Below are 24,583 nucleotides of genomic sequence, written 5' to 3' on the forward strand. Positions count from 1 at the left end.
TAGCTGCCGATGCGGCCCCCAGCACTTCCGGGTCAGAGGCTGCCCATGTGCACAGTGGCGGCCTCCAGCGGCCGCGCCGTGCTCCATGGCGGACTCAGTCCGTGGACCAGGACCGCCGAAAAGCGCCCCATATCGGCCGCTCGCTCCCCCCGGACAGCCTGCACACATTGCCCCCAGCCCCGAATGAAGACCCCCCTGCCTGCCGATCTGCACTCCCCTGACTGTGGCGGCCCCGGACTGAGTCCGCAGCCGCCACGCAAGTATCATGGACGGTGGGAACACAGGAGTCCCATGCCGTCGGGAATTCAGCTGGTCAGGGATGGAGCATCATGGGGTGGGACTCAGTCAATGGCCTGAGGCGGTGGGTACTCAATGGAGGATGCCGATTTTCAGGGGGCGGAGAATTGCGAAACCGCCGCCGGTCCCAATTTCATGCATCAAAACAGATTCTCCACCCTGACACCAAACTTGATTTCGGCGTCGGGGGCGGAGAATCCAGATCCAAATTTGTGAGGGTTTAAAATGTCGCTGAAAGATTAATCTAGCTTGAGTGAGAGGAAAAATATCGAGGAAAACTCAAAATGTGATGGTTAGTTCTAGTGTTAGAATTTAGCAGCCTTGGAAAAAAGGACCGAGGTAACTCAAGCGAATTGAATGTCCACTTAACGGACAGTGTAAAATATACTGTGGTGCAGGACTTTTGGAAGTGTTAGATGTAAAAGAGGAAAGTTCTGTACATTAGTTCAAAGCATTAGTTGCTTTAAAAAAAATTGTGCTCAGTCAGTGCTGCTTTTAGTTTGATTTTTGTAGTGAAAGTTGTAAAACCTGAAATCGTGTTGTGTGATCCTTCAACCTGGTCACTGGAAATTCAGATTTATTTTTGAAAGTTATCGGTCTCCATGGAGATGTTAATAATTGTCAACAGAAAATATCAGTGGTGGTAACCTTGTAAAAAAAAAAAAATTCTAAAATTTAAAGTACCCAATTCATTTTTCTTCCGATTAAGGGGCAATTTAGCATGGCCAATCCACCTACCCGGCGTATCTTTGGTTGTGCAGGTGAGACCCGTGCAGGGAGAATGTGCAAACTCCACACGGACAGTGACCTAGGTCCTCAGCGCTGTGAGGCAGCAGTGCTAACCAAAGCGCCACCTTGCCGTCCCCAGTGACAGTAATTTAAGTGGTCATGAGAGATTAATTGTATCTCACCATAAAAATACTTTGCCCGCAATTCAGCGACCCCTGGTTGTGCAACAGGTGAACCATGCCAGGGCCCCAAATCGGGTTCCGCGCCGGGCCAATTGTGAGTCACTCGACTGTCTGCGCCTGGCGTGATGGGCATCTCGCCCGTGTTGGGCGGGATCTAGATCTACATATTTAAATCAGCCTAATGGCCGGATTTACCCCTACTGGTCTATGGGTGACCCGGGGGAGGGGGGGGGGGGTGGTCTTACAGGCCCTGGTATTCCTCTGGCACCTTGGCACCACCAGCCTAACATCCTTACAGTGTCACCAGGCACAAGGGCAGCATTGCCAGGGCACCTGGCTGCCAGGTTGGTACCTGCCAATTGGAGGGGCAGTGAGTGGGCTTGCCAAGGACTTCGGCAAGGTTGGAGGGGTGAGGGGATGGGATGGATAAAGGGGCGGGTAGAACAGGGCCGCCTATCAAAGTAGCGGCCCAATCTGCCAGCTGACCTCGGCAGCAGGAAATATTTCTCAGCGCGGCCTCGGCAGGGAGAAATTCCCGGCGATATAAAAAAAAAAGGGCCAAGCGCCGTTGAATAGTGGGCAATTTCTCGGCGCTGCAGCCGCCGAGAAACATCACGCTAAACAAGGCCAAAAGCGAACTTTAATATTTGTCCACTGAATCGTGCTCTTCAATTTTCAAGGGAAACTCTTTCATATTTTGCTTCTCATCGACATAGTAGAATTGTTGGCATCTTGATCTGAAGATTGAAGCACGGGAGAGTCCGTTCAGCCGATCATGCCTGTGCCAGAGAGGTGTCATAGAATATTTAGCCCACCTGACGTTTAAGTAAAAGCATCTGTGCAGGCGAGAAAGAGCTTGCTTTATATCCCTGACCTGTGCATTGAACTGAGTTCAGCTGCGGCAGCAGCAGTAGTGCCTCTGGAAACGAAACAGGAGCCAGATCTCTCATTCCTCATTACCGTCCAGTCACCCCCCCCCCTCCCTGTTGGCCTGAATGGATTTTGGCCGACGACCAGATCCACTACACGCTGTCATTGCCCCCTTTCACCTCCCTCCTGTTACCCAGAGTCAAGCAGCCTGCCACACATTCGTTACCTATCCTGTCAAGGAAGTGAGCACAACTTGGCCGAGGTACCAGAAAGCAGCAAAGGCTGTGAACCGGGAGAAGATTAGAGGTCTCTGGGATATAAAAGCTCCAACTCTTTCTATTCTGGTTGGCAAGTCCAATCACAGGCAGCTAAGGACTGCTCTTTAATGTCCACAAACAGTGGAGCTGAATTACTGTCACTTCACCCTCGGCTTCTGCAGCGTCAAAGGTTTATATCCCAGTCTTCGAAATAATACCTTTCATTTCATCAGTGGCAAAACATTTCTGTAGATGACTTGCGATCGATCAGCAAGAAGTGCACTCACTCGATATTAGAGCGTGAAATTAAATTTCTTCTCTTTTTCCTCATACCGTGAAAATCAATCTGGAAGCAAATTAATTATACACTTGTATTTGTGTTTGTGGAGGAGGTTGTTTTGCTCAGTTTGAAGTCGAGCATTCGTTATTAAAGAACTTAAGCAACTAAGAGATTGGAGTACATGTGGTAATCTTAAACAATGGATAATTAAAATAAAATATTAGTTCTGGTCACGATACTGTGGTTACACTGTCAGTCAAATCGTATGATTAAAAGAGGTATCTGGATGATGAGAACTTTGCTTTGTGCATCACCAATTAAGTTAATTTCAGATTAATTGCAGATAATGAATGCTGATATTACTCACGTAATTGCAGGCTGATTTTCTTTTCTGGCTGGCTGCTTATTTCAGTGCAGATTTATCAGTCGTTAAATTTTTTGGTGTTGACAAGTTGGCCACTGCTTTAAAGTAAAGTGTTATTCGGAGTACTGAAAGTGTTGGTGCAGCTGAGACCATGAGCATGGCCTCACTTTACAGTACATCAGGTAGGAGCAGGTCCTCCCTATTGTATGTCTGACAGGAGCCTGGTCTCTCTCTTGTGTCGAACAGGAAATTAGGATTCCAGTCATTAAAAAGGAATTGGAGTCTCAGAGTGAAGAAGCCTTACTGCAGTTGCTGGGTATAGAGGGTTAGAGTACAGTGCATCGTTTTTGACTCTTTATTGTTAGGAAACCAAAGGTAGATTTAAGAAATTTATATGTGTATTGCTAAACATTAAGTATAGTTTTAAGTGGGTTTAATTTATGCTCCTGCGTCTGGAAGGGTAAAACCTGTAGTCAAATTCATGCTGGACAAAGGTATTTGTATGTGTGGGGATTGGTTACGTCGCAAAGGTGTTTCTATTGTGCTTAGAGAGGGCTATGTCGTGAAGAATCAATACAAGGCATAAGCATGTGGGTGTTGCTTAGCAACTGGGATCTTGCAAGTTTTAGTTTAGCTAATTTAACTGCAGTTGAGGTTGGTAGTGAGAGAAGGCAGATCTTGCAGCTCTGCAAGGAACAGTTGGTTCAGAAGGATAGAGAGGGAACGTCTCTCTCGGCTTGGCTACAAGAAAAGCCATCCGAGGGAGTAATGGTTAACAAAACAGATGCAGATAGTGGAAGAACAGCTAGTTAAGGAAAGCAGAGAAATGACGAGATGTTTCCAAGAAGTCTGAGATGAAAGGTACTAGGACAGAGCACTGTTCAGAGACAGACAGAGCTAGAGAAGAAGGCTGAGATGCCAGAAAGATATCTAAAGTGATTTTCGAGTTTGTGAGACTTTAATACAACCTGTGGAACGTGAGTTGAAATAACTGTGGAATCGGTGGCTGGACCTGGGACTTAAGACAAAGGAAACCTAAAAGAGGGCGGTGTAATCCTGGACTGGATTCGTTGTTAAAAGTGGAGTGGAAGCTTGGGTTAAAGGAGTTATTTGTAAAACCTGGACTGAATTTTAAAATGCAAACTGCTAAGGGAAAGGATCTTTGTGGGAGAAGATTTTAAAACATGTTTTTGGCAGTGGAGTTGGAAACCCTCATGTGATCTCTTTCTGGGGTTTCTGAGGAGAAATCAACAGACATTAACTTGGGTTCAGAATGGAGTGTTTGTACTTGTGAGCTTTAAACGCACATTTGTGACAATGAGGCCACTGCAGCTTAAGATCTACTTTTTAATCCATGTTAATCTTTAAATCTGTGTGTGGTTGTTAAGGTAAGAGAGGAGTAAAGGAGTATTGTATAATAATCCCATCTATTATATTTTTTCTATATGTTTTTTTCCTTGTTGTTAAAACTAATTAACGATCCTGTGACTCTTCCTCCACATTTTATAAATAAAAAGTTACGGTCTTTTGAGCCAGGGTTCCATTCTGAGATCTTCCCATCCCACTTATAACATCAGCATGACTCAAGGAAGGATATACTTGCTTTTGATGAGAGTTTAGAGATTGAGCGGAGATTTTAGTGAACCATAAAATGTTTTAGGGGCTTGAGCAGGGAAGTGTTGGGAGGATGTTTCCCTCATAGTGGGGGAGTCACGGTCCCAGAAAAAGGTATCAGGCGATTCCGACTGAGATGAGGCGATGTTCTGTCACTTGGACGGTTGTGAATCGTGGGCATGTTCTAACCCAGAAAGTTATGGATGCTCGGTTGTTGAGTATATTCAGGACAATGGTCGATTGATTTTTGATGAAATGAACAAGGGATATGAGGAAGGTGGCGTTGAGGGAGAAGATCAGGAATGATCTCAATGAAAGGCAAAGGTTTTTAGTGGCCAAATGACCTGTTTATCCTAGTTCCTCTGTTCCTGTCATCTGTCAGAAGCGCAGCAACTGATCTCCTGCAGGAGGCTTGGTCCTCTCTATTGTAAGGGTGGCAGAATTCTAGCCCCTGTCCTGTGTGTCTGGCAGCAGTGAGGCTTTCTGGTGCTCTCTGATCAATGAGATTTTGGTTTTCGTGAGCTATAAAAAACCCATAAGACCAGGAGACATAGGAGTAAAAGTAGGCCACTCGGCGCATCGCGTCTGCTCCACCATTCAATCAAATAACAGCTGATCTTATATAATCCTCTACTCCACATTCCCGTCTTATCCCCATAACTCTTGAATCCCTTACTGATTAAAAATCTGTTTACCTCAGCCTTGGGCAGACTTAATGACTCAGCCTCTACAGCTCCCGGCGGAAAAGAGTTCCACAGATTTGTTACCCCCCGAGAAAAGAATTGTTCCTCATCTCTGTGCTAAATGGACGACCCCTTACTCTAACATTATGGCCTCTGGTCCTGGACTCTGGGCAGCACGATAGCACAGTGGTTAGCACTGTGGCTTCACAGCGCCAGGATCCCAGGTTCGATTCCCCGCTGGGTCAGTGGCTGTGCGGAGTCTGCACGTTCTCCCTGTGACTGCGTGGGTTTCCTCCGGGTGCTCCGGTTTCCTCCAACAGTCCAAAGAAGTACAGGTTAGGTGGATTGGCCATGGTAAATTGCCCATAGTGGCCAAAAAGGTTCGGAGGTGTTATTGGGTTACGGGGATAGGGTGGAAGTGAGGGCTTGAGTGGGTCGGTGCAGACTCAATGGGCCGAATGGCCTCCTTCTGCACAGTATGTTCTATGTTCTCCCACGAGAGGAAACATCCTCTCAGCATCTACCGAGAATCCTGTATGTCTCAATAAGGTCACCCCTCATTCTTCTAAACTCCAATGAGTACAGGTTCAATATACTCAGCCTCTCCTCGTAAGAAAATCCTTCTACCCCCGGGATCAACCTAATAAACTTTCTCTAGACGGCCTCCAATGCCAGCATATCTTTTCTTAGATAAGGGGACCAAAACTATTCTCGGTATTCCAGGTGCGGTCCAACTAGTACTTTGTATAGTTTTAGCAGGACTCCCTAGTTATATATTCCATTCTCTTTGCAATAAAGGCCAACATTCCATTTGCCTCCCCAATTACCTGCTGTATTTTGCGTGCTAGCTTTTTGTGATTTATGCAGGAAGACCCCCAAATCCCTCTGTGCTGCAGCGTTCTGCAGTCTTTCACTATTTAAATAATATTCAGCTCCTTTAATCTTCCTACCAAAGTGCATAACTTCACATTTTCCGACATTATATTCCATCTGCCAAGTTTTTCCCCACTCACCTAACCTGTCTATCTCCCTCTGTAGACTCTTTGTGTCATCCCACCACTTGCCCCCCCCCCCCCCCCCCCCCCCCCCATCTATTTTTGTGTCATCCGCAATCTTGGCAATAGTACATTCACTTCCCTCATCTAAGTCATTAATATTTAAGGGCAGCACGGTAGCATGGTGGTTAGCATAAATGCTTCACAGCTCCAGGGTCCCAGGTTCGATTCCCGGCTGGGTCACTGTCTGTGTGGAGTCTGCACGTCCTCCCCGTGTGTGCGTGGGTTTCCTCCGGGTGCTCCGGTTTCCTCCCACAGTCCAAAGATGTGCGGGTTAGGTGGATTGGCCATGCTAAATTGCCCGTAGTGTCCTAAAAAAAGTAAGGTTAAGGGGGGGTTGTTTGGGTTACGGGTATAGGGTGGATACGTGGGTTTGAGCAGGGTGATCATGGCTCGGCACAACATCGAGGGCCGAAGGGCCTGTTCTGTGCTGTACTGTTCTATGTTCTATGTACTGTAAATAATTGTGGCCTCAGCACGGGGATCCCTGAAGGGTGAAGGGACAATTTCCCTATGGAGGAACCAGGGCTTGCTACACTGTATGCCGGACAGCAGAATTCCTTATCTATGATAATTTAACAGGAAATGTATTCCTCTATCTCATGTCAGTAACTAAATTATTTTTTATAATTAATTCCTTCGAGAAGAAATACGTTTAATCCTAACAATCATTTCTACTTCGTTTGCACCTGAATTTTCCAACTTTTTATGATGCATTATTCTTTGATTAGAACCTATGTTTTCTACTTACTCATTTCAACTGAAAATATTTCCATTTTTCAAAAAAAAACATTGTGCTTTCCGATTCTGAAACACCATTAACTCAGGCAACCTCTTATCTCTAGGCTGAGGAAACAGGAGACCATAGAGAATACCAATACCTTAAACTGGCAAGGTCTGGCTTAACAGCATTGGATAAGGAGCTTGAATACTAAGTTGGTTTTCCACATTGGCAGCAGAACAGACTGAATTGGCCAATATCATGGTAGCAAGACTCTAAACCAAAGGCCAAGGATCACGTTCACAATAAACAGCAAGACCCTTCTGATTCACAGCATTGTTACTGTGCAGAAAGAGGCCATTTGGACCATTGGGCTGACTTCTCCGGCCCCCCGCAGGGTCGGAGAATCGCCTGGGGCCGGCGTAAATCCTGCCCCCGCCATGGCCGGAATTCTCCGCCATCCGGGAATCGGCAGTGATGGGAATCGCGCCACTCCGGTCGGCGGGGCCCCCACGGCGATTCCCCGGCCCGCGATGGGCCGAAGTCCCGCCGCTGTCAGGCCTCTCCCGCCGACGTGGTTTAAACCACCTCTGGTGCCAGCGGGAGCAGGCGGCGTGACTCAGGGGTCCTGCGGGGGGGGGGGGGGGGGGGGCGATCTGACCCCAGGGGGTGCCCCCACGGTGGCCTGGCCCATGATCGGGGCCCACCGATCAGCGGGCGGGCCTGTGCCGTGGGGGCACTCTTTTTCTTCCGCCGCCGCCACGGCCTCCACCATGGCGGAGGCGGAAGAGACCCGCTCCACCGCTCATGCGCCGGGGTGACGTCAGCGGCCGCTGACGCTCCGGCGCATGCGTGGACTCACGCTGGTCGGCGAAGGCTTTCCGGCCAGCCGTTCGCGTCGGTCGGCGGGGCGCCAAAGATCGTTCGCGTTGGTTGGCGGAGCGGGAGACACTCCAGTGCGGTCCTAGCCCCTAAAGGTGCGGAGAATTCCGCACTGTTGGGGATGCCCGACGCCAGGGTTGTTCTCGCCACTCCGGTACGCCGGGACCCCCCGCCCTGCCGGGTAGGGGAGATTCCCGGCCCTTATGTCTGCATCAACTGTCCAAACAAGCATCACGACTTAGTGCCATTCCCCAGCCCTTTTCCCTGTATCCCTGCACATTGTTTCTAATCAAGTAATAATCTAATGCCCTCTTGAATGCACTGATCGAACGTGCCATGACAACACTTCCAGGCGGTGCATTCCAGACCCAAAGCAATCGGAGTGTGAAAATGTTTTTTCTCACATCACATTTCCTCCTTTTGCTCCTTTAAATCTGCGCCCTCTCATTCTTATTCTTTTACAATGTACTCTGTCCAGCTCCCTCGTAATTTTTAACATCTCAATCAAATCTCCTCTTTCCCTTCTTCTCTCCATGAGAACGGCCCCAACCTCTCCAATCTATCTTCATAATGAAGTTTCTCACCTGTAGAACCGTTCTTGAAAGCCTCTTCTGCACTCGCTCCTACGTTCACCTACCTCCTATAGTGTGATACCAGGCACTGCACACAACATTCCAGCTGAGGTCTAGCTAATGTCTTGTATGCATCCCGCATAATATCCTTGCTCTTGTATTTTTCTTCAGCAAAGCTCCAGGAGGAATGCCAAGTTCTGGATTTTATAAGGGAATCTGTGTCTGATTCTTAGCGAGGCAATCTGTGTACCTAACTGAAGGGCTCATTGAAGCTCTGTGCATCGGTAGTGAAGATCATTTCTAATACAGAGAAGCTAACGCAGTATTACCTGCTGAAACATTGCAGTTGGCTGTGATGCTTGGAGGCTAACCAGCTCAGTTCCAGGATATTACTGCAGGACTCCCTCAGGGCAGTGGTCTAGGTTCAACCATCTCCCGCTGTTCTAAGAATGACCTTCCTTCCATTGTAAAGTCAGAAGTGTTGATGTTCACTGATGATTGCACAATGTTCAGCTCCATTTCCAACTCCTCAGATACTGAAGCAGTCTCTGTTCCATTGCAGCAAGACCTGGACAATATCCAGGCTTGGGCTGACAAGTGGTTAGCAACATTTGTTCCACACAAGTGCCAGTGCTCTAACAAGAGAGAATCTAAACCATTTCCCCATGAAATTCAATGGCATTATTACCATTGCTGAATCCCCCGTAATCAACATCCTAGTGGTTAACATTGACCAGAAATTGAACTGGACTAGACATGTAAATACTGTGGCTACAAGGGCAGGGCAGAGGCTAGGAATCCTGCGGCAAGTAACTCACCTCCTGACTCCCCAAAGCTTGTCCACCATCTACAAGGCACATGTCAGGAGCATGATAGAATACTCCCCCATCTGCCTGGATGAGTGCAGCTCTAACAACACTCAAGAAACTCAACACCATCCAGGAGAAAGCAGCCCATTTGACTGGCACCCTATCCACGAACAATCACTCTGCCCACCAACAACGAACAGTGGCAGCAGTGTGTACCATCCACTAGATGCACTGCAGGAACTCACCAAGGTTCCTAAGATGGTACCTTCCAAACTCGTGACCGCTACCATCTAGAAGGACAAGGGCAGCAGATACATGGGAACACCACCACTTGGAAGTTCCCCTCCAAGCCACTCACTGTTCTGAATTGCAAAAATATCACTGGTGAAGATCCTGGAACTGTGGGTGTACCTACATCGCAGAGACTGCAGTGGTTAAGAAGGCAGCTCAACATCACCTTCTGAAGGGCAATTAGGGCTGGCCTAGCCAGCAATGCCCACATCCTGTAAATCAATAAAACAAACCAAGCATTGGTTGCAAAGGCAGAGCCACATTGACGTCAATATTGATCCAAAGCTTTATCGAAAAGTAACAGTGAATTCACAAATCCCACTGATATTAATGTGTAAATCAGTCAGAAACTTCAGGGGTATAGACACTTTCCCTAAGTTGTGATTTGCTGCTCCATTTACACCACTCCACTGCTGTGCACAACTGCAGCTTGTCCTCCACCTTGTCATATTTTTTTGAAGAACGTTTTGGATTTGCATATTAGACTTAAAAGAAGGACCGTAGTTCTCTGGCCGCTCACTGGCAGCGGGATTCTCTGATCCCACCAGCAGCGTACCATGGTGGGTTTCCCGGCGGCATGGGATGACTTCATTGGCAATTCCCATTGACAGCGGTGGGAGCAGTGAAATCCATCACCGAGAAAGGCATGGCTGGAAGGCAGGAGAATCCCAAATCACGGTGGAGCTTTTGCTTAACAGCAGAAGTATCAGTTAACAGGGCAGCGCTGTGGCACAGTGGGTAGCACTGCTGCCTCACGGCGCCGAGGTCCCAGGTTCGATCCCGGCCCTGGGTCACTGTCCGTGTGGAGTTTGCACATTCTCCCCGTGTTTGCGTGGGTTTCGCCCCCACAACCCAAAGATGTGCCGGTTAGGTGGATTGACCACGCTAAATTGTCCCTTAATTGGAAAAAAATGAATTCGGACCTCTAAATTTAAAAAACAAATAAAAAAAAACAATGTGATCATTGTTAATGCAATGACAATGAACCTCTCTGGCCCAGAAAGGGAACAGTTTAATTTGTTGAGTCTCCTTCCTGCTGCAGTAAATTCTTCTCGGAGATTTTATACACATAAATTTAAAAGAAAATGACCAAATATTAATTTTATTGCCTGTCCCTTTTTACTCCTTCTCTGAATTCAATCTTTCTTTCCCTCTCATTTCTCTTTCAGTATCTGTTTTGATCCAGGTTCACACTCCTCCTCTATTTTCCATCTGTTTCTTATTCAGCTAATCAATCTCATTGTTTAATTAGATATATTGTTTGTTGTGTTGTTCTCAAAAGCCACATGGCATGTCAGCTACGACCTTCACCAATGTCTACAGATGCACCATAGAAAGCATTCTTTCTGGTTGTATCACAGCTTGGTATGGAGCCTGCTCTGCCCAAGACCGCAGGAAACTACAAAAGGTCATAAATGTAGCACAGTCCATCACACAAACCAGCCTCCCATCCATTGACTATCTATAATTCCCGCTGTCTCAGAAAGGCAGCCAGCATAATTAAGGACCCTACGCATCCCAGACACACTCTCATCTACCTTCTTCCGTCAGGAAAAAGATACCAAAGTTTGAGGTCACGTACCAACCGACTCAAGAACAGCTTCTTCCCTACTGCCATCAGACTTTTGAATGGACCTACCTCGTATTAAGTTGATCTTTTCTCTCCACCTTGCTGTAACTGCAACATTATATTCTGCAGTCTCTCCTTCCTTCCCTATGTACGGTATGCATTGTTTGTACAGCATGCAAGAAACAGAGTTAAAGAAACACCATCCGCTGGAATGTTTTGGTTGACAGGCCACCTGGTGTAGGTTAGAAAGAAATGACCACCAGTTCGACAGTTTCAATAAGTTGCTGATATTCCTGAAGGCTGTGCTATTATAAATGCTTGACTGTTGTCAAAAAGTAGAATTATCTTTGCAGGGGATTCTGAGCTGTGATTTGATTAACAGTTTAAACAAGCTATTAGAGGGATTATTTATTATTGTTGTGGCTACTGAATGGAAATGTATTTGTTTTTACAATGTATTAATTACTTGACAATTTTTCAAAACCTTGAACGGTAGTTCTTTTCACTCTCAAGTTTGCAGGAGTGAGAACTGTATTAAAAGGGCAGCACGGTAGCATTGTGGATAGCACAATTGCTTCACAGCTCCAGGGTCCCAGGTTCGATTCCGGCTTGGGTCACTGTCTGTGCGGAGTCTGCACATCCCGTGTGTGTGTGGGTTTCCTCCAGGTGCTCCGGTTTCCTCCCACAGTCCAAAGATGTGCAGGTTAAATGGATTGGCCATGATAAATTGCCCTTAGTATCCAGAATTGCCCTTAGTGTTGGGTGGGGTTACTGGGTTATGGGGATAGGGTGGAGGTGTTGACCTCTGGTAGGGTGCTCTTTCCAAGAGCCGGTGCAGACTCGATGGGCTGAATGGCCTCCTTCTGCATTGTAAAATTATATGATAATACTTTTCGCTGTACACTAATACATGTGACAATAATAAATCAAATCAAAAATCACATGTGATCTGCTGCACTTCCAGGGGAAAAAATATTTTGAGCTGTGGGGAATGGGGAATCAAACATCCAACGAATAGTGCGAACTGTGAGAACGTTTTGTTCTTTTGATTCTATTTTCTTCTGGTGTTAAGGTAAGAAGTTGCCCTCAGCTTGTGAAAACCACTCCTGCCACCTATTTGCATACAATGCATCTTCTGATGCCCACTTGAAGGCATTGTTGCACAAACACTGTCACATTGCATTGCATCTACCTGCCACTATGCAGTTATCCCATCGATTGGTTATGCGGTATTAATATTGAGGGGAATTCCAGTTTACCTCTGTGTTTTCCTCAAGTTTAATCTTCCCCGTGTGGAATTGAGATGATCGAGCAGTAAAAGGCTAGATCTTTCTTTTTTAAAATAAATTTAGTGTACCCAATTCATTTTTTTCCAATTAAGGGGCAATTTAGCGTGTTCAGTCCACCTACCCTGCACATTTTGGGTTGTGGGGGCGAAACCCACGCAAACTCGGGGAGAATGTGCAAACTCCACACGGACAGTGACGCAGAGCCGGGATCGAACCTGGGACCTCGGCGCAGTGAGGCAGCAGGGCTAACCCACTGCGCCGTGCTGCCCCAGATGGCTAGATCTGATTGATTATTGGAGATTAATCAATTGCAGTAATGCAGACAATGTAGAATATCCCATTAACTAGTGATGTATGGGCTCCTTAGTTTTAAGTATAGTATGGTAAATTTGAATATAGATTAATGAGAATTGAACATAATAATTGAAATGAGTTAGGAAAGACTTACTGGAGATTAAGTACAGTATATAGTATTTTATGATATAGAATTTGCAGTGCAGAAGGAGGCCATTCAGCCCATCGAGTCTGCACTGGCCCTTGGAAAGAGCACCCTACTTAAGCCCCGTGCCTCCACCTCTTTATCCCTGTAACCCCACCTGACCTTTCTGAAGATCAATTTACTAAGGGCAATTTAGAATGGCCAATCCACCTAACCTGCACATCGTTGGACTGTGGCAGGAAACCAAAGCACCCGGTGGAAACCCATGCATACATGGGGAGAACGTGCAGACTCCGCACAGACAGTGACCCAAGCTGGGAATGGAACCTGGGACCCTGGAGCTGTGAAATGACTGTGCTAACCACTGTGCTACCGTGCTGCCCGATATGTGGGCTATATCATTAATACCAACACTTAATCGGTACATGGGCAGGAATAATCTCTGCACTTGAAGCATCATCACATAAAGCCATCATAGCGCACTTAAGGCGCACAAGGATCAGAACATGCAGCAAGTAATTTTCATCATGGATTCAGCCTTTATGTGGTAAATGTATTGTCATGATATGGTAGGTGGTAATTGCTGGTCTGCCGAAATCTCAAAGGTAAAATTGGAAAAGCTGTCGCAATGATTTGCAATTTGTATTTCATTACAAAAATGTTTCTGCACTGAAGTCAGGACCAAGAATTTGAAACAACTTTTGGAAATGTGAAATATTAACTTTAATCATTCATTTAAAAAAATAGAAAATAAAATGTAAATATACAAGATTACATTTAGATAGTTAACAAACATTTCCAAACAGATTTCTACTTTGTTAAACTGGTTTCTGGTTTAGCTCACTGGGCTAAATTGCTGGCTTTTAAAGCAGACCAAGCAGGCCAGCAGCACGGTTCGATTCCCGTACCAGCCTTCCCGGACAGGCACCAGAATGTGGCGACTAGGGGCTTTTCACAGTAACTTCATTGAAGCTTACTCGTGACAATAAGCGATTTTCATTTAGGGGCTGGTTTAGCTCACTGGGCTAAATCGCTGGTTTTTAAAGCAGGCCAGCAGCACGGTTCGATTCCCGTACCAGCCTCCCCGGACAGGCGCCGGAATGTGGTGACTAGGGGCTTTTCACAGTAACTTCATTGAAGCCTACTCGTGACAATAAGCAATTTTCATTTCATTTCATTCATTTCAAACTCTGAGCTAAACACCCATTTTAAGTCCTCACTGGGTTCGATGACCACATTGCTACAGGGGATGTATTACACAAGCTTCTCCCTCTCTCATTCAATACTGGATAGCCAAAATGGTATCAAAACCTTGCAGACACAACACTCATCTTCTCTGAGGGTGGCTGCAGGCTGTTTTCTTCACAGGCTTGTTTCAGAGCAGATTAAACTTGATCCCATAGCCATACCTACCTATACAGCCTTCCATCGCTCATTAAGTATGTTTTTCCCTTTTAATCTATACACCTATTTATACATCCCTTTGGATGTTCCTTTTCCCAAAATATATACAGATCTTTCATGTTATTTTCATGGCTACTGCCTTTGGGGTAAAAATACGCTTAATACTTTGTTTTATTCATTTACGATCGTTGCCAATTGTACATTTTGCTTTTGAAATAATTGCTGAACTTCAAGTCATCCTCCCACCTTATCTTCCTGATGCAAATTTCCATTCATGCTGCTCACTAGTATCTCATTTTAGCCCAACTCATCTCCACTTCAAAATGCTTGCTTTCGCACCTAAACCCTTTTTGATGTTTTAAGCTTAGAATCATCCCGTTTAGAATCATCGAATTTACAGTGCAGAAGGAGGCCATTCAGCCAATCGAGTCTGCACCGGTTCTTTGAAAGAGCACCCTACCCTAGCCCACATCTCCACCCTATCCCCATCACCCAGTAACCCCACCCAACACTAAGGGCAATTTTGGACACTCAGGGCAATTTATCATGGCCAATCCACCTAACCTGCACATCTTTGGACTGTGGGAGGAAACGGGAGCACCTGGAGGAAATCCTTGCATACACTGGGAGACCATGCAGACTCCGCACAGACAGTGACTCAAGCCGGGAACTGAACCTGGGGACCCTGGAGCTGTGAAGCAATTGTGCTGGCCACTATGCTACCGTGCTAAAAATAAATTAGCTGCGCACACATACAAGCCTGTTTCACAGTATAACACCGTGATATTGGGGAAATATTGAAAAGTATGACATTTTGTCACAGTATGCACAAGAAATAAAGCTTACTGCTGGAGCCCTATCCACTATACCTACTCCACTCAAAGCTCAGCAGGTTCATTTTCGTTTGAAGGACTCAAAAATATCCGGCCCTTTTGATGGTATTGAGTTGATACTTTGGTGGACACATTGAATGCAGAATAGCAGTTGATCTTCATCTATATCACTGAATTAGCTTCTTAAATACATGATTTACAAGCATTCAAAATACTGATGTGCATTCTGAGTAATCTGTAATTCAAAGAATCAAAATTAGCTTGTGAGAAGTGTGTTACGAAGTAATTTCTCAGGACAGGATAGACTTAATGATTGAAAGCCCTCACGCTGGTGTCAGTACATCATCAGGGGAAAATCTTCCCCAAACTGCAGATTCCCTCACTGACTTTCACCTCATTATACTCAAGGTTTTTGCTCACTTACATTCCAAGATGAGGATTGCAGTTTAGATTTATGTCAAAATTGTGTAAAAACCCATTCACTGAATCCTGCCAATAGAATTTGAATCGTAAGGTCTGTCAGAACTCATTTGCCTTTGACAAAATGTAAGCAATAGAGAAAAACAAGCATAAATGCAATAACACCAATTGTCGCTGGATGTTAATGTCAAAATGGTATATTCTCCTCCGACCTGCTACATTACTGTTTAATGGGGATTTTTTGTTGTTGTAAAATCAGGAAGGCTCAAAGCACTCACCCTGGAGGGAAAAGAGGCAGATAAAATAAAGGAAAATCCTAAGTTGTTTTAGAAGTACATTAAGGGTAAAAGGCTAACGAGAGAAAGAGTAGGGCCCATTATGAACCACAGTGGTAATGTATGTGTGGAGCCGGAGGACGTAGGTAGGGTTCTAAATGAATACATTGGGCGGGATTCTCTCAGCCCGGGGCCGGGCCGGAGAATCCCCACGACCGGCACAAATCGCGCCACGCCACCTTGACGCTGGCATGGTTGGCACGGTGCCAGTTGGGGACTGCTCTACACGGCTAGATCGACGATTCTCAGCCCGGAATGGGCCGAGCGTCCGTCGTAAGAAACGCGAGTCCCGCTGCAGGCGTACATTCCTGCTCTCAGCCAGCGGGAACGCAGCGTGGAAGGGTCGAGGGGTGGCCTGTGGGGGGGTGGTCCGACCCCAGGGGGGCGGGTCTCCAATGTGGCCTGGCCCACGATCGGGGCCCACCGATCGGCGGGCCGGCTGGAGTCCTCCATTCTTCCGCGCCGGCCCCTGTAGCCCTGCGGCAGGTTGCGTCGGGGCTGGCGCGTTGAAGGGAGCCACTGTGCATGTGCGCAGTTGGCACCGGTGGCACTGTGCATGCGCGGATCCCTCGACGCCACAGCGTGAACCGCTCCAGTGCTGTGCTGGCCGCCTGTATGGGGCCAGAATTGCTGATCCTAAGGCCGTGTTGACGCTGTCAAGAAACGCAACGGTGTTTGAAACGGGGTCAATACTTAGCCTCAGGATCCCTGAATCCAGCCTGTTGTCCCTGTGTTCACTCGTGTGAGGGACGGTGTGGGTATATAAATCAGGGAGAAGGACTGTGATAAAATTAAAGAAACTAAAATAGAGAGGAGGTTCTGCGTGGTCTGGCAGGCTTAAAAGTAGACAAACCTCAAGGCCGGATAAAATGTATCCCAGGCTGTTGAGTGAGGCAAGGGTGGAAAAAGCAGGGGGGGGAGGGGGTGGGGGGTGGGGGGGGGGGGGGGGGGGGTGGCTGGCAATAATTTTCAATTCCTCTCCTTCCACAGGAGAGTTGCCAGAGGACTGGAGGATAGCCGGCGTGATACCATTATTCAAGAAGGGAGTAAGGGGTAAACCAGGGATTACAGGCCAGTCAGTCTAACCTCAGCGGTGGGGGAACTATTGGAAGCAATTCTGAGAGACATAATTAATTTGCATTTGGAGAGGCAGGGATTAATCAAGAACAGTCAACATGATTTTGTTAAAGGCAGGTCATGTCTGACCGACTCGATTGAATTTTTCGAAGAGGTGACCAGGTGTGTAGATGAAGGCAATTCATTTGACATAGTCTATTTGGACTTCAGCAAAGCTTTTGATAAGGTCCCACATGGGAGACTGATAACGAAGCTAAGACCCCATGGGATCCAAGGAAATTTGGAAAGTTGGATCCAGAATTGGTTGAGTGGGAGGAAGCAGAGGTTGGTGGTCGAGGAGTGTTTTTCTGACTGGAAGCCTGTGTCAGTGGGGCCCAGCAGGGATCAGTGTTGGGGCCCTTACTATTTATGGTTTATATAGATGATTTAGACATGAATGTAGGAGGTTGATCAGTAAGTTCGCAGATTGTACGAAAATTGGTGGGGTGGTAAATAGTGAGGCTAGCCTTAGATTACAGAAGGATATAAACTGGCTGGTCGGATGGGCTGATCAGTGGTAAATGAAATTCAATGCAGATAAGTGTGACATGATGCACTAGGGCACGACACACAAGGCAAGGTAATACAGGATGAATGGCAGGACTCTGGGAAGCACTGAAGATCAGATGGACTTTGGTGTGCATGTACACCAGTCCCTTAAGGTGATGAAGTGGTTAAGAAGGCATATACTCGGGGCAGCACGGTGGTGCAGTGGTTAGCATTGCTTCCTACGGCGCTGAGGACCTGGGTTCGAATCCCAGCCCTGGGTTACTATCCGTGTGGAGTTTGCACATTCTCCCCGTGTCTGCGTGGGTTTCGTCCCTCAACCCAAAGATGTGCAGGGTAGGTGGATTGGCCACGCTAAATTGCCCCTTAATTGGAAAAAATAATTGGGTACTCTAAATTTTTTTAAAAAGGAGGCATATACTCAAGGCATAGAGTTTAAGAGCAGGGAGGTTGTGCAGGAAACGTTGGTTAGGCCACAGCTAGAGTATTGTGTGCAGTTCTGGAATCCACATTATAGGAGGGATATGATAGCACTGGAAAGGGTGCAGAGGGGATTTACCAGGATGTTGCCTTGGCTGGAGAGTTTTAGCTATGAAGAGAGATTGGATAGAGAGGGGTTGTTTTCCTTGGAGGAGAGGAGACTGAGGGGGGACGTGATTGAGATGTTTAAAATTATGAGAGGCCTAGATGGAGAAGACCGGAAGACCGGGGTCTGGAACTCACTGCCTGAAGAGTGGTGGAGGCAGAGAACCTCATAATATTTTAAAAGTATTTAGATGTGCACTTGCGATGCCAAGTCATACAAGGCTGTGGGCTGAGTGCTGGAAAATAGGATTAGAATATTCGGTAGTTGTTTTCGATTGGTCCTAATGTGATGGGATGACGGACCTTTTCTGTGCTGTACATCTTTATGACTCTATCTCAGTTCAATCTGGGTTTAAATTCACGTTTTCGCACTTTAGATCCCTGACATTTTTACCACCACGCCTTTTGGCATCTCACTTCTAGGCTCAACCAGGAACCAGTCAGCACCATTGCTAAAGCTGGTAGCTAAGGTTAATTTACACAACTTTCACCAAGATGTCGGTTTAGGCAGTTTTCAAGATTTGGTCACAAAACCATTGTTGTCACTAATGAAGTATGAATTATTAAGAATTACCGTACCATCTTGAATGATGATACGTTGCTGTGCTTTTGACTTCAATCTGTTAGTCCACTCTGACTGGACACTTCACTCTCACAGCTTTTTATCTCTACTGCTCCTCTTCCTTATTTTATTATTATTTAAGGCAGGATTATACCCATTGGGAAAGACCATTTAGACCTTCCGAATGTCGCTTGGAATGCCTGAAACATATTGGCTGTGCTGATGCTTGACCATATGTAATGCAGGACTTGGTAGGGGGAAAAAAAGCAAAGAAACTTTCAATCATAAGAACATAAGAACTAGGAGCAGGAGTAGGCCATCTGGCCCCTCAAGCCTGCTCCGCCATTCAATGAGATCATGGCTGATCTTTTGTGGACTCAGCTCCACTTTCCGGCCCAAATACCATAACCCTTAATTCTTCAAAAAACTATCTATCTTTATCTTAAAAGCATTTAATGAAGGAGCCTCAACGGATTCACTGGGCAAGGAATTCCATAATTTGACCACAGAAATCTCAATATCAGGTGGCTTCAAGTCTGACATGGTGCAAACGCAGGTGGACTGGTCGTTTGCACGGTTGCAGAGCTAAGTTAGTAGCAAGTTAGTTCCACAAAACGTATGTTGTAAGTAGTGAGAACAAGCGAACAAAAATACCTGTGTTGCAATGCTTCAGAATAAACGGGCATACATACATCAGTTGTGAGGCAATTCTCTCAGGAGAAAATGGCACAATATTGCTCTTGCGGTACAGTTATGCTGAAATGTTGAAAGAAATGGCAGGCTACCGTTTTGAAATCTTTGAATTTTAGGGGCTAATCAGAGCGAAAAGTCCATGAGATGTTGCCATGTTTAAATGCTCGATGTAACAGATGGTAGGCCATTGCCGCCTGCAACCTAAATCTGGAAGTTTTGTCATGTGGTATACGGCATCTAAAATGTCATGCAGTTGCTTAACCCCCTCCTGAAGCAAAGCCTGTTATGCTGACTGCCAGCTGTACCGTTGAGTGTTCTGTGCATCCGCTCCTAAAGAAATAAAGAAAACCTTTGGTGAATTGCCAGTATTGTCTAATGCCACCGTCTCTCCAATGGATATCTGATAGTTGAATGAGAGGTTAAGAATGAGAATCAGCTCAAAAGGGAAAAATACATTCAAATCAAATTTAGAAGAGGCAGATACTATTGTCTGATAACTTGCTTGAAGTAATTGCGTTCTTTCAAAGGTAAAGCTCAATAGAACTCAATAGAATTGCTGAAATGACTTACTGTGTACATTGGACTGAAAACTAATCTCACTCCAGAGCAGATCTCTGCTCTGTAATCTGTGTCCGTGAAAGGCTGTGTTACTTCACTGAGTTGTGTCGACATTTTAAACTTTGCTAGCATCTTTCCCAAATTTAGCATAAGTATATGCAAACTCTGGTCCCCCCACCCCCCATCCCCACCCCGCAAGGCAAGGGCAGTATCTCTGGGATATTTAGGCATTTGGATGCTTTTAAATATTTGTTTTATTAAAGTAGTTAGTAATGATCTCATAATTATGAATATCTTTGATGATGCCAATATTGAAACAGTTTTTAATGGTTCTTAATTAGTCCTTTCTCCTATGTTTTTCTTACAATAGGATTGGTGAAGCTAGGAGTCCACTGTGTAACATGTCAAAAGGTCGCGATAAAGATTGTCAACAGGGAGAAGCTCAGTGAGTCGGTGCTAATGAAGGTAATGGCCTACTGGGAAGGCTTCAATAAATTTCTCCGCTTTCAGGATGCTCCTTGGCAAAATTAATTTTATTCATTATATTAAACAATTAATGGTCGTAACCCATACTGTACCTGCAGATGAATCCATAATTATTGCAGAGACATCATAGATTCAAATACAGTATTAACCTTGTTGGAAATTATACCATGAACTTGTACCTGGTGGGGTATAGTGTAATAAACTGTTTTATTTTGAAGTGTTTTTACATTTTGCAGATGCTATGTTTTGTATCCAGTGCCTCAGGTTTACTATTAATGGATAGCTTTCTACTCCCTATATACACAGCACATTGGGAAATTTACACAGGGCAAAATATTTGCAGAAGGGAGCTTTGGGAAATTCACATTGTTTAGTCTTCACACCTAACATGTGCATGCTGGTAGAATTATTGACGGGGTAAAGCGTGCAAGAAGTTTCTTATTGTGACAAATAGGCTGACACAAAATTTGTGAAATTAAAACTCAGGTGGAAACTGCCCAGTTTATAGTGGATAGTTGTGAGGGAGCTCGAAGGAACTCATTAATCCAAGGGAGTTGAGATAACACGGTACCACATAAACAGTTCTGACTGACAGCAGAGCTTCGGATATTGAAAATGTGCTTTATATCTCTTTCCCCCAGTGCTGTGCGTAGTATAAGGACATTATCAGTGTTTGCTATTGTTCCATTCTGGCTGTGCCACATGACCAATGAACTCTGTATCCATTGTTCTTTAGTGAGTTTCTCTTGTCGTAATTTACAGCTGGAATAAAATACAAGGAGGTGGACACTTTAGAAGCTATGCCACAGTAATGAAAAAATATAAACTTAGCACTGAAGGGACCACTTAAAGTTCAAATGAACATTACTCAGACTTTCGCAGAGTTACGGGATAGATTAGCATAGAACGAAGTAACAAAAACGGTCTAATTGGCTGAGATGATTTTTGATCTGAGTAAGCCTCATCATGTGATTGATGCCGCAGTGTGATCCCCTTACACTCATTAAGCCCGAGAAGCTTACAGCACAGGAGGAGGTCACTTCGCCTGTCACACCTGTGCCGGTGCTAGTTCTTCAGCTGGAGCTATCTACTCTAATCCCATTTTCTGCCTTTTTCCCCAGGGGACATTTCGAAGCTTTGTGTTCTAATAGCAGACATCCTTGGCCCTCTTGCCAGTACAATCACACGTACAAGCATCTTCGGTCAGCTAATTGCCAATTCACTACCAATTTTATGCAGTTGAAGATCAGTGCCCTGTGACAACATTAGATAGTAACAGTTATTTAATTTTACACGACCACATTAAAGTTGAAATAACCAACATTAGCAAATATACAGCTCGTCTTATTCTTGGGTGAGGTGGTGTGGAATTTCTGTGAAGGATGATGCTGCTTTACATCCTTCTGAGTATTTTTCGATGAATGGGCATTGAAAGCTAAGTTTCTTCATGTGGAGCTCAATTTTGATTTACATTCCTTCTGCTCTTAAATGTTGATGTAAATAATTTGGTTATGCATTAGTTGACAGAAAATGTCCAGGCACATTGATTACGGAATGTGTCCCACTAGTTATCAGAGCTCAATAATCAGAAGTGAATGAAGGGGACAAATTCTGAATCTAATTATCTACTGTTAGATATTTGCTTTGTACCACAGATATCTTTTTGGGTTCTTATGCACCATACGTTGCAGCCAACCTGAAAGAAAATGCCAAAGTCTTTTAAAGGCATACGGATATTAAAAAGGTGGTAAAAGGAGGAGTATGTCCGATTAGGATTATTCCTGGATTAAAAGGGACAGTAGCAACACAGACACAAAATTGGTTGAGTGATAGCCAATTTACTCAGGGCTAGAGGAAGGTTTGTAGTGAAGTTCGCCAGGTGTCGGTATTGGGACCCTTGCTTTTCCTGATGTGTATTAATGCTCGAGATCTTGGTGTGCAGGGGGCGATTTCAAGTTTGGGGATGGTATGAAACGTAGACAGGTGGATGGATTGGGCAGAAAGGTGGTGTGGTGAATGTAACATGGTAATTCACACTATATCTTGTAAGCGCAGTGGCGTTATCCAACCACTAGGGGGAGTAGCTCTGGGAATGCTCAGGAGCTTGTACAGGGCTCCACCCTTGGCTCCGCCCACGATTCCTCCCCCTACTGCTGCTGTATAAATACCCTTGTCCAGAGTCAGCCTGCAGTTCACTGAGAGTTCATCAACAGGTAACAGGCTGGCTCTGTAGTAAGTAGATTAAAGCTTATATTCATATCGGAAACACGTGTCTGGTGAATTGATGGTTCCATCAGGTGGCAGATGGAGTTCAGTGTGGAGAGGCGATGTATTTTAGTAGGAAGAACATGGACCAACAATATAAAATAAGGGGTACAATTCTTATGGGGTGCAGGAGCAAAGGGATCTGGTTGCATATGTGCAAACATCATCAAGTGGAAGGGCAGGTGGAAAGAGCAATTAATGAAGTATATCGTGTTCTGGGCTTCAATCGGGGAATAGAGTACAAGAACAAGGAGGTTATGCCAAATTTGTACAAGATACTAGTTAGATCTCAGCTGAATTGTGGACAGTTCTGGGTACTACACGATAGGAAAGATATCCTGTGTCCTCGAGCTGGCATGGACAAGATGGGCTGAATGGCATCCTTCTGTTCTATGATTCAATGATATAAATGTACTGGAGAGAGTGCAGAAGAGGTTGACAAGAATGCCTCCGGGGATAAGAAACTGCAGTTATGAGGATAGATTGGAGAGTTTGGGACTGTTCTCCTTGGAGAGAAGAAGGCTGAGAGGAGATTTGGACAGAGCGGATAGGGAGAAGCTGTTCCTGCTCGTAAAAGGATCATGAATGAGTGGGCACAGATTTAAAGCAAAAGAGGCAAAAGTAATGTGAGAAAAAGCATTTCCATAAATTGAGTCGTCCAGGTCTGGAAAGGACTGCCTGGAGATGTGGTGGAGGCATGTTCAATTCAGGCATTCAAGAGGAAATGAGATGATTATTTGCATAGAAACAATGTGAAGGGGCACAGGGAAAAGTCAGGGGTATAGCACAAAGTCATAATACACATTTGGCGAACTGGTGCAAACACGATGGACTGAATGGCCTCCTTCTACATTGTAACAATCCTGTGATTCTGGGGAAAGGTGTTTGAATATTTTGTGCATTTATGGAGCTTAGAATTTGATTATTCTGAGTGCATATAACCGAATCATGAGTATACCTCACCTAGCCAATATATTTCACTACCCAGGTCCATTTTGGAACAAAAAATGTCTGGAAATATTACCAAAACGTGAACCATTAAAAAAAAAACACAGTTGGCTGATTGAGGCATACGCGGGGGGCGGGGATTAAAGTACATTCCTGTGAGAAAAAATGGAGATCTTTTTGCAGCCTCTGCTGCCACCTCCTCCAGCCCTGTACTCCCTCCTCTTTGAACTGTCCATTCCTCTGATTCTGTCCTATGACTCTGTGCATTCTCCCTTTCACCCTACAGAAGTCAGATGTGCCTTCAGCTGTTCAGACCGCATGATTGGGATTTGCCTCCTAAAACCCTCCACCTCATCCCCGCATTCCCATTTAAAAGCCACCCTTACTATCTCCTCCTCTGACTCCAAATCCATGTTTGCCGAATGCCTCCTCGGAGCTGGTTTTTATTTAAATTAACAGAGCTGCTGCTTTATATCATAATCCCCATTTTAGGCATTGGAAATTTGAATCGCTGTGGAAAAACTGGCTGCCACAGATTTTTCATTGACTAAACTCCTTCTCCTTTCACTGGCCAGCTCTGGTCACTCATCATTTAATAAATCCTCCTTAGTTTCCCATTCACAGCCTTCTACCTATTTACATCACTTTTGTTTCACTCCTTCAAACTCCTTAAACCCAACCCCCCCTGCTCCAGCGTTGGAAAATTTCAGCACCCTGACCATGATTCTGTCAACCTCCTGGGACATAATCCAGTGTTCCTAAAGCCAAGAAGGGATAGGATGATAGGTGGGTGGGTAACAGGGCAGGGTGGTGTGTGGGTGGATGAGGGGATAGAGTGGGTCGGGGAAGTCGGTGGTGGTGGGGGTAATTGGCGGTGGGGGGGGGGGGAACGGCGGGTAATTGGCGGTTGGGGGCAAGTCCGAGGATCGGGGTCAGGATGGGGTAACTTGATCGGGGGGTGGTATCC

The 24,583-nt window shown here is 45.5% G+C and overlaps 1 protein-coding gene across 8 annotated transcripts in view; it reads left to right on the forward strand.

Annotated features, from left to right (window-relative positions):
- LOC119971908 (serine/threonine-protein kinase BRSK2) overlaps window positions 1-24,583 on the forward strand; it is a 1,145,911-nt gene that overhangs the window by 377,263 nt on the left and 744,065 nt on the right. For all 8 annotated transcript variants that reach the window (XM_038808215.1, XM_038808217.1, XM_038808213.1 and 5 more), the window contains one exon: window positions 20,288-20,382. In XM_038808215.1, coding sequence (XP_038664143.1) covers window positions 20,288-20,382 — 95 coding nt within the window. The remainder of the gene's footprint in view (window positions 1-20,287; window positions 20,383-24,583) is intronic.

The sequence above is a fragment of the Scyliorhinus canicula genome, chromosome 9, assembly GCF_902713615.1.
Source record: "Scyliorhinus canicula chromosome 9, sScyCan1.1, whole genome shotgun sequence".
NCBI classification, from domain to species: Eukaryota; Metazoa; Chordata; class Chondrichthyes; order Carcharhiniformes; family Scyliorhinidae; genus Scyliorhinus; species Scyliorhinus canicula.